The sequence below is a fragment of the Sciurus vulgaris genome, assembly GCF_902686455.1.
Source record: "Sciurus vulgaris genome assembly, chromosome: 4".
NCBI classification, from domain to species: domain Eukaryota; kingdom Metazoa; phylum Chordata; class Mammalia; order Rodentia; family Sciuridae; genus Sciurus; species Sciurus vulgaris.
The window spans coordinates 14,051,792-14,069,478 of record NC_136464.1 but is presented as its reverse complement, the minus strand read 5'-3'; the positions used below and the strand labels follow the sequence as shown (position 1 = coordinate 14,069,478).

At 50.2% G+C, this 17,687-nt stretch overlaps 1 protein-coding gene across 6 annotated transcripts in view; it reads right to left on the bottom strand.

Moving 5' to 3' along the window:
* Positions 1-1,989: 1,989 nt before the first annotated feature.
* HSPA12A (heat shock protein family A (Hsp70) member 12A) overlaps positions 1,990-17,687 on the bottom strand; it is a 144,481-nt gene continuing 128,783 nt past the window's right edge. For 5 of the 6 annotated variants that reach the window (XM_079136622.1, XM_079136623.1, XM_079136624.1 and 2 more), the window contains 6 exons: positions 14,724-14,895; positions 11,344-11,430; positions 10,740-10,844; positions 9,691-9,949; positions 7,686-7,789; positions 1,990-6,838 (listed from right to left, as the gene is read on the bottom strand). In XM_079136622.1, the coding sequence (XP_078992748.1) occupies positions 6,201-6,838; positions 7,686-7,789; positions 9,691-9,949; positions 10,740-10,844; positions 11,344-11,430; positions 14,724-14,895 (1,365 nt within the window). In that variant the 3' untranslated portion in view covers positions 1,990-6,200. The remainder of the gene's footprint in view (positions 6,839-7,685; positions 7,790-9,690; positions 9,950-10,739; positions 10,845-11,343; positions 11,431-14,723; positions 14,896-17,687) is intronic. The other variant, XM_079136626.1, reaches the window with a different exon arrangement.

Genomic DNA, 17,687 nt, shown 5'->3' with positions numbered 1-17,687 from the left:
CTCAGCCCACCAGGTGGAAGGCAGTGAAGAAGGGACTGATCTCATCTGGAGCCTACGCCTGGGAGGAGGGACCGGCTGTGAAGCCACGCCCAATACACACTGCCCACCTGCTGACCAAAAATCATCCTCCAGGCTTCACATGTCCTGGCTCGCCAAATCCTCTCCTCCGTTCTTTCCGTTTCCAAATGATGATGGAAAAGGCAGCGCATTTCTAGAACGCTGGCTCAGCAGACCAGGTGGAAGGGACCCGCATCCTCACGTAACCCCGCGGCGTCCCCGGGCCAAGGCCTACTGGAGTTCCCATGTTACAACTGAGAGCTCGGGTGACAGGTCAGAGGGCTCTGGCGTGATCAGGGACACGAATGGTGAACTCCTACTCTCAGGGGCAGGATGCGTCACCTGGAAGTGCCTGCTTGGAGGAGGTGGGCACTGAGGGGCTTGGCAAGGAGGGCCCGGTACAGATGACACTGACCCCAACCCTCCCACCACCCGCTTCCCACCCCCGACCCCTGCTCTCACCTGGGTGGACTTGGATCTGGGCCCTGCACTGGGCCAGGCCTCCGCTCTCCTGGTCCTTGGCCCACCCAGGTCTCCGCCCCATCCTCCAGGCCTCCCGTCCCATCTCCTGGCCTCCCACTCAGGCTTCCTGGCCTCCACTAGCCTTTGGCCTCCAGGCCTCCCACGGCCTTTGTGAGCTCACACTTGGGTGGGGCAGAGTCCGGTAGAGCCGCAGGTCTGCCCCTCCCCCTCCCACCTCCCCTGGGGATACTCCCTCCTCCCCTGCAGCACCAGGGATGAGATGAGCCCAGTGAATTGGGGGGCACTTCCCTTAGCGCCCCTTTCAATCCAGCCCTGAGTGCAAAATCCAGGCTTTCACCCGACAAACACTTGCCCTTGGAGCTCAGCACAGAGCCTGGTCCCCCGCAGGAGGGTGCTGCTCTGGGTCAGAGCCCCCATTCTGCTGGTGTAGACTCAGTGGGGAGTGGGCCGAGAAACAGGCCTCCTTTGCTTCTGCCTTGCAGGCCCAGGGTGGGGTGGGGGCTCAGGGCCCCTTCGGCCCACTCCTGGCTGTGTGAGGAACATGTGGGCAGGAGGAAGCCTGGAAGGGGAGGCGAGGCCTTGCGTCCCCGATGGCCTCCTAGCAAAGCCTGGCCCCCTCTCTGTCTCCTAGAAGGGGCTGGACTTTTTAGCAGCCCAGGGCAAGCAAAGGAGTAGTTTACCAAAATGAAGGCACGCCTGGGAAATCGGCTCAGACCTTTGTGACCTCATTTTATGGGCGTGAAGAGTGCTGGAACCTTCATCTCATTGGCTTGAAATCCACCAAGATATCCCTGAGTGACCCAGACAGGGAATGGATGGCCTCGCTGGAGGCTGAAGCCCTGCTGCCCAGGGGCACTACTGCTCCTTCCAGTTCCTGTCTGAAGTGTGTGCAGGGCACCTCCCAGCTTTCCCGAGCTCACCCTCCTGGGAAGTGAACTTCAGATGAAGGCAGGTGGAGCCAACCACCAATTTTATCCCTCTTATGGTCCTGGGACCCCTGCCTCTGGCTATCTAGAAGCTTCTATAGGCAACTCAGAGAGTGACCCAGGTGTGGATTCTGGAGGAATCCCAAGACTCTAGATGAAGCCAGTGTCACCTGCTATGATGCCAATGGGCATGGCACTGTCCCAAGCCTTCTTTTTAAATGACTTCCATTTGGGTGCAGAGGAGTTGCCCGTAGTCACCTCTGCATATGTACCTACTCTCTGGCTAGACTACTTTCTTCCTGTTTGGAGGGAAACAGGATTCTGTGCACATCAATGGAGCCTTGTTTCCCAGCAAAGGAAGGGCCAGTCATGTTGGAATGATTGTTAATAAAGCTTATTGCCTTCTAGGAAAGACCTGGAAATCGCCCTGGAAATGGGGTGGAGAGGGCATCAGTAATGACCCACTCAGACTTCCACATACAAAACTGAAGTGGGGGAAAAAAAATTCCTGGGCCATATGAGATCCAGAGTTTTACTTTATTAGACATCAGTGAAGACAAGAGAGTTTGCAGACATGATCCTGTCCAGTTGTGAACTGCTGTGAAGTTCTGTGAAGTTTGGATTTATCCTGTGGTGAACAAGACCCTGAATGGCTGAGACTGTAGAATATTGTTCCATAATTCAAGCAGATGAGAGGTGTTAGTGACATTATGGCCAACGACTTTTATACTAGTCATCCACTTAAGTCATTTCCCAGCATACATACGCAGCTTACTCACAGCGATTACATCTCTACAATGTGAAGTTCGATCCTGGACTAATAATGCATTTGACTCCTGTTTATATTGGTGCATGCGATTCTTTGCTACCCTGGCGATTAACCAGACCTGGACTCTAAAAGCTAAACTTGGTCTAAATAACATTCTAAGGGTGGGGCAGGCTCTGTAATCTGGACTCAGCCATCACTCTGCAAATATACTCCTGTGGTTCCTCCTCTCTCCTAGCACGTCTGTAAGTTGTCACTCATTAATGCCTGCTGTGCACAGCAAAGGCAGTGACAGAGCACATCAACAATTCTGCTTCCAAGAAAGGTGACTATCAGATAATATGCCAGGGACAACTGAATAATGGGTGGGGACCACAGGCCTTCTAGAAATCTTCTAAGATTAGGAAATGTGTCCAAGTGTACTTATCCAGTGCTCTTACTCTAAAATATTTCAGTGGGGGAAAGGCATGGATCTGGGAATCTTGTGTAAGGAGTTGGATTACTAGGGTTGCATCTCTGGGGCCAGAAGAAAGTCCAGCGAAATTGCCACCCCTTCTCTATCATCCATTTGCCAACACTGCAGATTTCTATCAGTTTGCTGAAGAGAACAAGTAGACAAGGAGATATCCTTGATTCAAGGTGGGAAGAGCTTCAAGTTAGCAGCAAACAAGGGACTTGGCTCACCCCTACCCAAGAGAAAAGCTTGGTTTATGTACCACTTGGTTTCTGCCTTTGGCCCTGGAGTATTGAGAACAGCCACACATGGACACGCTTTGTCCTCAGAGTGACTACTTTGCCCCATGAGTACAGGGTGACAACCCAATGGGATGCAAAGAGTTTTGGTAGGTTTCTCTGCACAGTCATATTGCTTACCAAACCAGAATGTTCAGCTCTCCAAGTCTGGACAGGAGAATTGATACATTATGCTTCTTTAAATATAACTCCTGAATTTTTGGAAACAACCGCACATGTGGAAGGATTTGAAGAAGCTGTTGATCCAGGTAGTCCGTGTGTTCAGAGTATTCTGACCCTAGGCACCTCCGTCTAATGCTCAGTCTTACATACACTTGCACTTGGTATCGGCACAATTCAGTGGTTAGTGAGAACAATTAAGAAATGAAAGTATGAAATATTAAGGTTAGCGATGTCATCAACAAAAATCAAAGAGCATTTTCCTTTTTTTTTAAACAAGAAAAAACATTGTAGAAATAAAGATTCTGTACAAGATTTTGTATGTACATAAAATTATATTACTCATAACTAAAAGGAAAAGTCTTATTTGTAGACTATGGTTGGCAACACCAAAGAGGGACCCATAACACTAAGCTTCTGAAGCAGAGCAGGCAGCAGGAGACCCCAAGAAACACACCTGGGTGCCTGGATATGAAATCCTACGACTCAAGTTATGGAACTAGCCTTCTCCAGTTCTTGGCTTATTTGTATTTCACTTTCTAGCAGTGAATTCTGCAGCAGGTGAAGTGAAAAAGAAGACGTGCTAAAATGACATCCGAAGTGCTGCTTAGGATCTGCATATTGGCCTCGGTGGTTCTTGTGAATCTGACTTGCATTCAAAGCCCATTCTCTGTCCTCCATTCGCTATGCATGCCTCCGGTGATTTGAAATTGGAATGCCTTCCAGCAGGTGGAAAAGACTGCTTCGAACGGATCAGAAGGTCTGTGATTCAGATTCTTGATTCTCTATGCTTAGTTGGCTCCTGAACGTTGGCAAAACCCGACTTTGTAGGGTAGGGGAGAGGAAAACACAGACCCACCAGCTTCCTTTCACACCATCTTTTCCTTGCCAGACCCTTCCTGTGAGGATTTAAAGGGCCATCCCAGGTGACTGAGCCCCAACCCCACTTACCGAGAGGGCAAAGTGTGGAGTACGCCCTCGTCCCTAAGAGAACTCCAATGGGAAGACCAGAGGGCTCAGACTGTGGCCTGTGCTTCAGTTTTGACAAACTAAAGTTAGGAATTCTCAAGTTCCAGCTGAACCCCAGTCACTTCTGGTATACTCTACAAATGCAGGTTCTGGACCTCTTCAAGTTAGCTTCTGCTAAAAAGAGATGGGATCCAGGAACCCGCTCTTAGCAAGCACCCAGGCGATTCTGATGCAGGCAAGCCACAGACCTGCTTTAGAGAACAACTGGCTTGGTAATTGGATGGAAATGGAGAATATCATGTTAAGTGAAATCAGCCAAACTCAGAAGCTCAAAGGTCAATCGTTTTCTCTTATATGCAGAAGCTGGAGTAAAATAAAGGAAAGGGGGAGGGAAGGATAGGGCAACATAAAGAACTGGTCAAATACACATTAATAGACGAGTGGAAGGAAGTTAGTAGAGGAAGGAAAAGGGAAGAGGGGAGGGGAGGAGACGGGAGAGGGGAAGGAGGAGGGGAGGGAAAAGGAAGGATCACGACCAAAATCAATTTCCATGTATGTATGAGTTTGTCGGGACGAACTCAACTACTATGTATAACTATAAAGCTCTAATTCTAAAAAAGAAAGAAAAGAAAACAGCTGGCTTAATGCATCAAGTCTAGATCTACACATGAATTTAGTTGGATTTGGAGAACTGGAGATTTTTAATGAAGCGTCTCATAGAACAGACTCTCCTGTGGTATTTCACCGATGTATTCTTTTCACAAGGTAGAAATGAATGGCCAGGAATCTTAGGGGGCTGGAGACCAGCAGGAAGGATGGGGGCTAATGTCAGGCTGGGATGCTTTGAGAGGCGAAGGGCTGTCCTGGAGTTCAGGGCTAGGAATAAGGCCATGGCAACCTCAGGTCCTCACAGTGAATTCCTCTGAGATGAACTAGAATTACTCTTGAACTCGGAAATCAGGATTTGGCATGGTGTGAATTATATCACAACACATGTAGTGGTTTCTCCTCATCCATGGTTTTAGTTACCATGGTCAATTGTGGTCCAAAAATATAGTAGAGTACAATAAGATATTTTGAGAGAGACCACATTCATCTAAATTGTATTACAGTTGGTTTTTACAACGGCCTTATTTTGTTATTATTATTATTAATCTCTTACTGTGCCAAATTCATAAAATGAACTTTATCATAGGTATGGAGATACAGGAAAAAAGCATTATATATGTATAAAGTTTGGTACTATCGGGGGTTTCAGGCCTCCACTGGGGATCTTGGAACATATCCCCCACAGATGAGGGGTCTGTGAATACTGTGATTTGGCTGTAAGTCAGCAACTCTTCCATATCCTTTTCCAACAAAGCAAGTTTTTACCTGCTGAAAAGCTGAGGTATCAGCATTCCTACCCCCACCCCCAAATCCTAGTGGTTTAGCCAAGGCTGCAGTTATTCTTCCCCAAACCTCCTTGGAATTTAAATTATTTGAGAACCTAAAATAGCCCCCAGTGTAGGCAGTCTTCTCCCACCGGCCCACAACACTCCAAGTTCCCTCTGACTCACTGCTGTTCATTCCAGGATGAGAAGACACTGACTGCAGATGGGTGGCATTTTATATTGACTGTCATCCAAAGGAAAAAAAAAAATTTTTTTTTAAAAGATCTCAGATGAAGAAGATTTCCTCCTGGCTCAAAGATCTCATTTCAAATCTAGAAAGAAGGCAATAGGGCATCCTAAGTCCTACTTAGCAGAGATCTGTTCAAAGCAAAGTTCCACCACGGCTGCAGACAGACCTGTACCCGTCCCCTTTCCGGGTGGTTGGTTCACTACTTTGGTACCTATGAAAACTAGCTGCGCTCCTAGGACCCTTGAGTTTCCTGTTCCTAGACCTCGACTGTAATTTCCGACTTTTTCTGACTCTAGTGTACCCTCAAAAAATCCCCGAGCTATCTCTCACCCTGGTTGTTCTCATCGTTCTTGCTGAAGTTCAGGTGGGCAATGGCAAGGGTCAAGGTCAGGGACAGGACAGTCAAGGATAAGGTCAGCAGATGCGGATGAGCGGATCCTAGGGGCAGGGGGCAGGGAGGGTGGTTAGTAATTTAGGAAGTCGATCCCCACTTTGACACTCTTTGAGGTGGCTACATCGATGGCTGTGGCCTTGATCTCGGTATCCCCGAACTGCATGAGCGTCTGGATTTCCCTCCTGGCAGGCACCGCTGTGCCGCTGGTCCCCGTGAGATCCAGGCGGAGCGTGCCGCACTTCTTCACCCCCGGGTCGGTGATGAAGCTGACGGCGTCGAGCTCGGAGCTGTAGATGTTGATGACGATGACCAGCTGGGAGGGCTTGGCTGGGGTGTAGCTGCGCTTGACCAGCTCTCCCAGGGCCACCGACTGGTCGGCAGAGATGAACTTGTCAAACACGTCGGTGCACCAGCGAGTGCCGTCCTTCACCAGCAGCTTCTCGGGCGGGTGCTTGCCCTCCACGTAGCGGTTCAGTACACCGACCCCGTAGGTGAGCGGGGACCTACGCACCTTGATGACGGCGGGGTCCAGGCCAAAGAGGACGGCCCCCTTGAGGATGGTGAGGCCCACGTCCTGGGGGATGATGATCCGGCACTTGTCACCAAAGGCAGCATGCACAGCCTGCTGCAGGAGGGGCGCCTCAGCAAAGCCACCTACCAGGAAGAGGAACTTGACCGTGCAAACCTCAGGCTTCTGAAACAGGTCCCCTGAAAGGGAAGAAGATGGAGGAAGATCACATCAACAAAGGCCAGCAAGCACAGGAGAAGGAGGCTGCTTCTCTCTGGGGAAGGGACCAAACCACCTGAGCCCACAAGACCCTGGCTTGGTCTGAACTCATTGAGTGCTTATCAAGTTGGTCTTTGGTAGAAAAGGAGTTTTCACACCTGTGTGCTCAGCAGCAAAGGCCAGAGCAGCTGCAGAGCAGAAGCCCATTTGAACAGAGGGGTGGTGATCCTTTCGAGTGGGACTCCCAATGCAGAAAGGAATCTCTCCTTTTCTATGGAGAAACAGGGTCCTCTGATGTGCACAAGAACCTGGCCCACCTTCAGAGGTTCTGATTTGGAAGGCGAGGGGTGGGAAGAAGATGGGGGGCTTGGATCTTGGAAAAGGCCCCTAGTGAGTCACTGTGTTCCCTGGATGAAAGCCACCAACTCCGCAGGCTGACAGCGTGGCCAGGCTCAGGAGCCTTCTGGGTTCCCACCGCAGTCCCTTCCCTGCTAGCAGGTGAGTACTCCTGAGCTGTCCTGGTAACACAAACAGGACGCGTGCCCTTGGGCGGTCGCTGTCCGAGGACAGGGCTTCACAGCTCCCAGCTCTGACCTCTGGGGCCAAGCTGAAAGCCAGGACAGGTTCTCAGCTACTTTGCAGTAGGAGAGGGATCCACAGCCTGTGCCCAGCAACCTCCCTCTGTGTGCCCAGGCCCTGCCCACCCCTGCGGGGCCCAGTTCCGTGACTCCCGGAACCGGATCCTGACAACCCGACTGCATAGTACTGGTTGGTGATGCTGGACAGTCAGTCCCCATTCTTGGCGGCCAAGCCCCTGCAGATACTCACGGAGGTGCTCAATGATGCTGTCTATGGTGGGCTTGAAAAGGGCGTTCATGGCGTCTGGACTCATCCGCAGCATGCCCTGGGAGGACCACTTCACAAAATCCACACTGTGGGAAGCGGGCACAGATGGGAACAGGAGTGAGGGCTGCACTGCGCTGGCATGTGCCCTGGCAGAACAGCAGTCACGTCCCAGGGCAGAAGTGAGTCTCAAAGTCGAAAGCACCTTGCACACCCCGCCAGCACCTGGGCCCTCAGAAGCTCCAGAACTGACAGAACCTCTTACATTTCTCTCTGCTCTGACCTTCCCCTGGGATGATGGAGGCCAAAGTCTAGAGCAAGAAGCGAGGAGATGAGTGGAGGAGCGGCTCTGCCTTTTGGATGCAAGCATGCCAGGCCCCATGATGCCTCGGGCTACGAGCCTGCGGGGAGCTGTCCCATGACGTGGACACGCAACATGTCTAGCAGCAGCAGCGTGGAGGAGAAGGAGCTCTGGACGGGGAGCCAGGTGGCTGGGCTCCAGTCTGGACCCCGCCACTTAGTCACTTTGGGACTTCAGGCACATTGGCCTGTTTTCTCAGAGCCTGGTCTTCTCTGGAAGTCAAGGACAATAGCACTCGCCTGGCCCCCTCACAGGGCAGATAATGACGATCAAGGTTTCTTCTCTCCTATGTGGACTGGGCGACCAAACTACCGAGGAGAGAACTCCGTCCCTGTGGGAGTATTACAGCTATGCTAACTGCAGGAGTAGTAAGTTCAGATGGTAACCCGGTGGCCACCCGGTGAATGGACAGACCCAGGCAATGCTCATCGGCCCCCTAATAAGATGCAATAGGAAACACCACCACCCAGTCTGCAGATTTGCCAAAAATCCAAACTGGAATCCGATTAAACCATTAAGTCAATCTGCCGATTTGCAAAAACATGAGGGGACAGAATGGCAAGCTCTAGGACACCAAGTGCACACGGTGAGCAAAACCCAGACAGTAGGGAACGCTGTAGCACCGTCAACCAGTTCTACCATCTAATCAATCATGAAGAAAAGAAAAAGGAGGGGAACCCACACGCCAGGTGGGATTCGAAGGGTTCGCCAGGATGCTGAAGCAATCAGAGCAGCGCGTAGGAGACAGTTGGGAACACTTAAAGTGAACTGGACACTCGATATTGAAGAGTTACTAATCATGTGGTGATGTCATGCTTACAAAGTAAAATTTATCTCCTTTAGAACCACATGTTGACATGTTTATGGATTGGATGACAACCTGTCCGAGATTTGCTTTCAAATAACTGGGAGACGGAGTTGTGAGATACAGACTGGGTGGGGACCAACAATACTGAAGCTGGATGATGGAGTTTCATTTCCCATATGAAAAGGAAACTATGGAAAGTGAAGGGTATGTACATTTCTTTGACTGTAGTAATCAATTCGCTATGGATATACATACATATATACCTATATCAAAAACAATTTTAAAGTTGTTAGAAACCTATGATTTTGTCTATTTTTTAAAAAATTCAGCATTAAACCTTCTTCCTAATATGTTTATTTTGCAACAAATAGTTGCTTATAGCCAAGGGACTCAGAGAAGCAGGAAACTCAGATTCCTATGGGATTCATTCAACAAATATTTACTGAGCACCTACTATGCACCAGCTTTTCTTCTAGACACTGGGATTCCAACAGTGGTCCAAACTAAACTTCCCTGTTATCATAAATCTGATTGTTTTTAGAAATATAATAACCAGCACATAGGTGACACTTTTGAGGTCTCAGGTATTATGCTAAGAACCTAATGTATATGAATTTGTTTTATCCTCATAACTCTAGGAGGTAAGCAGAACTATTATTCCCACTTTCCAGATTAAAAAAAAAAAAAAACCTTGAGTAATAGAGAGGTCAAGTCACTTGCCCAAGATAGCAACTGTGTGGGACTGGAACTCATCACCTTCCCACCTCTCACCAACACGACCCACCCCCAGACCGTCCCGAGCCGAAGGCCGCCCAGCTCACTTGCTCTTCCTCAAGGCATGCTCCACGCTGTGCCCACGGAACTTTTTGTAGTAGTCGATGAAGGAGAAGGGCAGGGTGATGTTGAGAGGGTTGGTTCTGTCGGGAGCAGCGGCTCTTTTGCGAGACTCAAAGGCGATCATTAGGTCAACCCAGGCTGCGGGACGCTTGATTTTGAATTGTTCGATGAAATCCTCTCCAAATATTTTACACAGAAGTTTTTCAAATTCATAATCTACTCCCAAGGATCCATAGGGCCCACCTGGGTCAGGAATAAAATGGGAACATGATGGTAAGAGCCACCAGATTATATAGAAAGAAATGAGAGGGAGGTATGAGAAATGGTGGCATGAGACAGACATCATTGCCCTATGTACACGTGTGATCACACGAATGGTGTGACTCTACATCGTGCACGACCACGGAAACGAAATGATGTGGCCCACTTGTGTACAATGAATCAAAATGCAGTCTGTAAAAAATGTAAAAATAAAGAATAAAAAAAAGAAGAAGAAGAACCATCAGAAACCAAATCCAAACTCTGAGAAACACCCTGTGTTCTTCTCCGACGCGCAGAGAAATGCAAACGGGGACCACTCAGCCAGCAGACTTCAGAACCCTGAGGTTCTTCTCATTGCATGTGCGGAGATTTTTTTTTTTTTACTACACAAATCTCTCATCAGCAGTTGTTTCAAATAAGAGCAATACATTTAACTAACGAGGAGCAAGAACATTCTTTGGTTTGGTGCACTGGGTCCAGATGAGGTGTTGTGAGGCCTCCTGGAAAGCTGACCTTAGCTCCGAAATCATAGGCAACATTAAAATTTTCAGAAACCAACTCCCTCGGCCAGGCTCACAGGGTGCTAAAACTCAAGTGGAGGTGGCTTGGGCTTAAAAGAACATTTAGCTGCATTTTCCTGTTGGTGGAGGCCCTCCACCTGGGGCCCCACGTGCTGGTGACATCAAGAGAAGGAAGCACCTTGTGGAGTCTGAAGACCGTGAAGCACGACTGTCTGGAAAGGGTTGGTGAGAACACAGCCGCTGTGGCTCACCTGTCGCTTTATACAGTTCCTTCAGGTGTCCCTCAGGTAGCCGTATCTGATGGACTGTCAGGTCTACGGTGCCTCCGCCGCTGTCCACCACCACATACTTGTCACCTGGTACAGACACAGCCATTCTTTACATAGACCATTTGCCAACCCCGTCTGAAACAAGCTGCTGGAGGATAACTGGGTCTACCCACTAAGCACTGCCCACACTCCTCCCTAGCACAGTGGTTTTGCTAATTAGCAGCACAGCAAGTTATTCAGAGGGCCAGCTAAGCAGGGACAACGAAGAACCCAGAAGAGGACTCTGGAAGACCACCGCATGCACATCACACAGTGCCACACAGTGACTGTTACCTGCTGCTTAGCACAAGACTTGCTCCATGATGGGGAATTCCAGTTGCTACCTTCCTTGGGAAGAGGCTTTACAACATGCAAAACAGCAGCTCCCGAAAGGGTTCTCCCTGGGTGAGTGGCCTTAAAAACCCACTGATTTTGAACATTTTCCAAAAGGGCAAAAGGAGCAAGTGGGAATGCAAAAACAGCCGCACACACAAAAATGATAAATAAATAAAATTCAGCAAGGGCAAAGGACATTCAAGGACACTACCTTCCTCCAGCTCGGACCAGATTTCTCCTATGACATTCTCCACCAAAAAGGTCCGACTCTGACGATTACGCCGTACGTGTTCCTTAGCTATAGCAGCCGACAGAAAGAAAGGGCGATGGGTAAGAAAGCATGAAAGAGCGGACAGTCATCTGCAGATGGCGGAGATAACAGCACGAGGAGGTTCAGGAATGCAATGTCTACTGACCCGCGATCAAGACGATTAATAAGCACCCCACTGGGAATCGCAAAGCCAGTTCTTCCAAGAGAAGGTGGCTCTTTATGCCAGCCTGCATCTCTTCATTTGCTGGACAGCTGAAAAGCCCACCCTGAAGACATTCCCTTCCTCTGGTGACATTTTTGGGGGAATGGGTGAATAAAATCAACCAATGTCCCAGCTTTGCGCCCCAGGGAGGAAGCGCTGAGCCAAGCAGACTGCACTGAGCTCACTTAAATAATTTCACATCAACGAACTTTGATACAAGGAACGTGGGGTATGTTTTCCTAATCTGGATCTGGATTAATGGATGGAGCCCTTTCTTGACTCTGTTGAGGTCAATGTGCTCTTCAGCCACAAGGTGGCGCTTCAGCCACAAGGTGGCATCTGAACCTTGCCAGGCTTGGCACTTCCTTGCTCCTGAATCCTGGGGACAACCTCTGAGTGAGTCCACAGGCCCTGCCTTGGCTTGGGCTGCTGGGACAGGAAGACGATAGGGTACTAACCAGTGTCCTATGTTCAGAAGAGGAAACCAGGTCAGGCGAGGTGAAGGGACTTGCAACTCTTGTCTTGCAGCTCAAAATGAACCCACGAACCCTGAGGCCTTTGAGGTTGAACAACTTACAGGGAGGTTTGATAAAGCAGAATAACGAGATGTTAGAGATGAGAAGGAGGCTGTGAGAGGACACAGCCAATGTGGGAGTTGAGGCAAATCACTGAACTCCTCCGAGCCTTAGTTTCCTCATCCATAAAGTGGAGATGTTGGTAGTTGGCCTCAGTTCCTCGTTAGCACACAGTAGGTGATAATGAAGGCAAAGCACTACTATCAAAGGACACTACCAGGATTGAGTCAGAGCAGGATGAAGGCTCTGCTGCCCATCCCACCACCGTTATTTTTTTTAAGTCCCTGAGCTGGTGCTGCTGTCTCGGAACTGCCCTCGGTTGCTGGGAACCCAGGGAAGCACCCTTGGCCCGCAATCCTTCTTCAGCAAGGAGCACAGCGTTTGCAAAACAGTTTCACAGGGGATCAGAACTTCAGATGCCCAGCCAGTTCGGCCGATCCAAGTTGTCAAGGCCTGAGATAGAGTGGAGAGAGAGGTGTCCCAGAAGGGCCCCCACATCAGGGCCTCTCTCTCATTTCAGCACTGGCTCCAGACGAACCCCTGTTACAGACCTTGCAGCGGGTCTCTGATGTCTCTAGATACTGCGATGGCATTCACAAAAAAAGCCACCCAGGGCCAACAGAGCATGTTCTAGCTCTCAGAAATTATCCTATTTTTTTTTAAGGCAGATTAAGCCCAAGATTGTGAAAAAAAAAAAAAAAATGTGTCCTTTATTGATCTCCTTAAACCCTTAAGATAAAAACGCCAATGGCAAACCCTGCATCATGGGGGCCGAGGGCCAGCTCTACTCCTCAGGGGGCTCCCTGGCCCCCCACAAGGAAGCCTGCAAGCAGCTTGCTCAGTGTCCTGAGTTAGTGCTCTGCCACAGCATCCCTCCTTCTGGGAGAGACGTCCAGTTGTAAAGCGAGCCTGACACCGGATGCCCTGCCTTGTGGCCCCTCCTAGGTGTGGTTCCAATAATTGGAGGATTTTGACATCCAGGAAGCCCCTCTGAACAAAGACAGCAGCAAATTCCACAAGCCCACACAGAGCTACAATCAAAATCAGGTGCTCCCAAAAATGTGTTCTACTCAGAGTTATAGGAGGAGCTATGCCAGAATTAGCTGATTGCAACATGAATTTCTTTTCATGAACAACAGAATTTACATGTAAGACATAAGCTCGGTCTTTCCCTCTTTTTCCAATGAAAACAAAAAGGAAACCCAAACACATATACATGTTGTCCCAAGTGTGCAAGTGTTAATGTGTTTGACTTAGTGAGCTGGAAGGCCAGCCTCGACTTCCCGTGGGGAGGCACAGCATTACCGAAAGGGGCTCATCCAGCCCTGGGATTTAAAGGGAAGCCTGTGGCATTCATTCTGGGGAAATCAGCTCTAAGGCACTAACACAGCCCTGGCGGGCTGTGGTTGCAGCCTGGTGACAAGCAAACTCTTTGCCACTGCCTCCTGGCTGAGGTTCAAACTCCAGGGATTCAAATGCAAAGAGGTGGACCCTGGGGCAGTTACCCTGTGAAGAGGAAGAGGAGCAGCCTGGAGAAGACCCCCCCATTCCCGCAGGGGCAGGAATGTGTATCTGCTCAGGGTCAGCAGAGGCTAGGGCCTTGGGACACACTCAGGCTTCTGGGGTAGAGACCCAGGAAAACTTGAGCTCAGCTTGCCAGCAGGCAGCTGATGTTTTCCTCCTACTCCTGGGCCTGGGGCCTGGGGCACTGGTGACAGGAGGGTTTCTGCCTTCCCTGTCCTCATCTGGGAACAGAGCAGAGCCCAGACCTGTAGTACGCAGGACCCACTAACACCCATACATATGTGGTGCTCTGACTCTGCAAATGCTGAAGCCCTGAAGACCCACAGAGCCCTGGACACCAGGGAAATCAGTTCTGGGGACCAGGATTGTGACCAACTTGCATGCAGGTAACTATTCAAAACATAACTATTAAAAAGGAAAACCTCCTCCAAATACTCACCCTGGGCCTCCCCAAGTGGGTGCTCTTCCCGCAGCTAAGTGAGCATCCCCTGGGCCAGGAGGTCAGGTCAGCCCATGTCATGTGTATTTGAACCTCAGCTAAGACACATAATGAGCTCATCGCACAGAAAGCAGCCCCACTGAGTGAGTCAGCAGTACATGGACAGTCTTAATGGAGGAATTAATAACAGGAAAATGGGATTAGAGGAAGAATCAGCTAATAGGCAAGAAAGATTGAGAGCTAGAAAGATGAGGTCTGGGGGTGTAGCTCAGTAGTAGAGGGTTTGCCTAGCATGCACGAGGCCCTGGGTTTGATGAGCTACTCTCTGGCTACCTTCAGGTTCTTGAAGAAGCCCCCTCCAGGCACTAGTGGGTGATAAGCCAGGTGACAATTGCTTAATTTATAGGTGTCCTCCAGGAGGCCAGGAAGGGAGGCCAGCACAGAGAAGCTTAAAGCCAGGCTCCTCCTAAAGTATCTCGATCCTTCCTTACGGCACTAAGAGCCTCTAAATCATCAGAGGCAGAGAAGCACCCAGGGAGGGAGGGGAGAGAGGAGGGAGGGAGAGAGAGAGCAGAGGTACCCTGTGCAAACCCCGCTCCTACTGTGTCACTGGCGCTGTACCCATTGACGGCCGCCTTGCCGCTCAGCTCAATCATCTGGTGCAGACGCAGCTTCCGGCAGTAGATGGAGGCGGCTTCGGGCTCCAAGGCAATGATGAGCTGCTCCGAGTTCTCGGGGGAGGCCAGGCCTGCCTGGAAGACAAAAGCTGAGGCTGGGACCGGGCTCCCTGTGCAGGCCACTCAGAGCCACTCAGGCCTTGGTCTGATACTCCCAAGGAAGGAGCCCTCAAGCTCTGCTTGTTTGGGACATCCTGACAGGCTTTTGCAAACTGAGCCCCAAATACCTCAGGAAGGCTAAAGAAAAGGTACAAGCACCCTCTTGACCAGGTCAAGAAAGACAAGGCTCTCCGCTCACGGGACCTCTTGCACTTGGGCCTTGCTTGACCCAGAACTGAGAAGTACCAGGGAGGAGGCAGGGTGTCCCAGGGCGGTAGGGTGCAGATGGGGTTCTATCCCCAAATGGCAGAAGGACAGTTTACAAAGCTCCCAAACTTAGAAAACCGTCATGGAACAGAAGGCAGGTGATCTGTTTCCCTGGTTACAATGGGCCACTCAGCAGGCACCGATCTTGTAGACCTCAGCCAGGCAAGCATCTGACTTGGCTGTAGGGGACTCTGATTTGCTGTTCCCAGAACGCTGGGAGGGCTCCTGCCATTTTCTTCCTTGGGGAGGTGTATGAGCAGTCACTCCTGGAGGAGGGAAGCCCCTCCTGGAATTCCCAGTAGTCCCTCATTTTCTAGAATATGGGCAGTCATCAACAGGTATCTTATCAAAGCCTTTATTCTTCTCATAGTTTGTAAGTGTAAACATCCATATCAAATACAGCAATAATATTACACATCCATATCAAATATAGTTGTAAAAACATGGTCCCCAGGTACTCATCTGTGGCCTCCATCTGCATTTGGGATCTCAGCCTCCAGGAGGCAGAAATGATTCAGTTCTGTGACATGTGACCTGTCCCAGTTATGTCCCCTCCAGGTCCTAAGAAGGGCCAGTCCTGAAGTCCCAGGACCACCTTTCTGAAGGTGCTCAGAGAAATGAGCCTTGGCCTATTGCAGATCCCTGCCCACTTCCCACAGCCCTGAGCTGGAGCAGGAGGGCTCACAGCAGAGGCTGCTTGGGTGCACACGGGGTTTCCTTGGCCACCAACAGGATGGAAAGAGCACAGGTGTTTCCTCTCACCACTGTGCTGCATTGTCAGTGTTTCCAAGGAAGCCTCGGGCTGCGGCCCTCATGCCACACCCCCTTCGGAGGAAGCCCCCTGGTCCGTGGATGGAGGAGGTCAAGGGTGCCGTTACGTGACACTGGTTCTACACCAGACCCTCGAGGTTTAGAGCATTCTTCTCATGGACCAGAAACGAAGTTCTCCTAATGTCGGGCCTACACAAATCACCTCTCATCAGGAGGAGCTGGCCTAGGGTCAGAGGGGCTTAGGAGAAAGGAGGAGGCAGATTCAGATGGGATGTCAGAAACATAACAGGACTTCCGAGCCTTCGTTCAGCTCCTTCACCTAATGTAGAAAGACCAAGGCCCAGAGTGGGAGACCAGCTCTGCCAGGTCACCCAGAACAGAGGGGTTTTCTGGAACATGAGACTTTCAGTGTTAAAGCAGCACAGTCCCGCTCAAGGGTGTCCAACCTGAAGTCCAACCCAACGCAGGCTGGGGACTTGAGTAATATTAATCTGCATTTCATTGTGATTAAAAAAAGAAGAAGAAGAGAAAAGAAAAGAGCAACTTAAAGGAGGAAAGATTTATTTTGGTTCAGTCCATGGTCAGCCAGCTCCGTCGCTTTAGGCCTGAGGTGGGAGTAAACACCATGACAGAAGGGTGTGGTGGAGGGAAGCTGTTAGCACAAGGCGGCCCAAGGGCAGAGGTGGAAAGAGGAGGCCAGGGACAAGATATAATCCCAAGGGCACACCTCCAGTGACAGACTTCTTCCAACCATGCTCCTCCTGCCTGTGGTTTCCACCTGCTCCCTGTAGTCCATTCAAATTATTAATCCATCAAAGGAGGTCCTCAGTCAATCACTTCCCAGAATCCCCACCTCTGGACTTGGCTGCTTTGGGACATTCCATATCCAACCCATAACACGAGCCCTGTGGACCAGGCTCTGAAGGGCTCACTGTCTCCTGCCGTTAGTGCCTCCAGTCGCAGGTCCCCAGCCAGCCGTGGTACTTTGGCAAAACTCTCCTGTGCCTCTCACACACCCTCCTGGGCCATTTCTGAGGCACCGTGTTTCACCCACTGACTCTGGGGTAGTATCAGACGACTCACTGCCTGAACAGGCTGTCAGAAGTTCTCCATAACAGCCACACCCAAGAGGAAATGTCACTGATGATGTCCTAAGGCCATATGACCAGCAGATAGGTGACCTGCTGGTAAATACCAAATGTCTCTCAAGTGGCAGAGCCCCTCTGGAAGACAGGCTTTATAAAACCAGGTGGGAACCACACCCTGTCTGCACCACCCACAGGGAGCCTCCTTCCCCACTGCCCAGTACCCACGTAGGCAGAAGGAAGCCTGTCATCCTGCTCCATGGGTGGAGGAGGTCAAGGGCGCCCTTATGTGACACTGGTCAACAGGCCACTGACTAAGGCCTGAATAGATTATCCATTGCTCACTGAGGCAATTAAAAATCTCCGTTTCCAGGCTGGGGCTGTAACTCAGGGCTTGCTCATATGTGTGAGGCACTGGGTTTGATCCTCAGCACCACAGAAAAATAAATGGATAAATAAAGATATTGTATCCAACTAAAAAAATATTTTATTTTAAAACAATCTCTGTTCCCCAGCATCACTGTCTCCCAGAGTCAGCTTAGACATCCTTTCAGCACAAAGATGGTTGAAAGTTAAGGTGCACAAGGAAACAGGATGCGGGTCACACACATGAAGTTCCACCCAAAATGATGAAAACGCTGAACC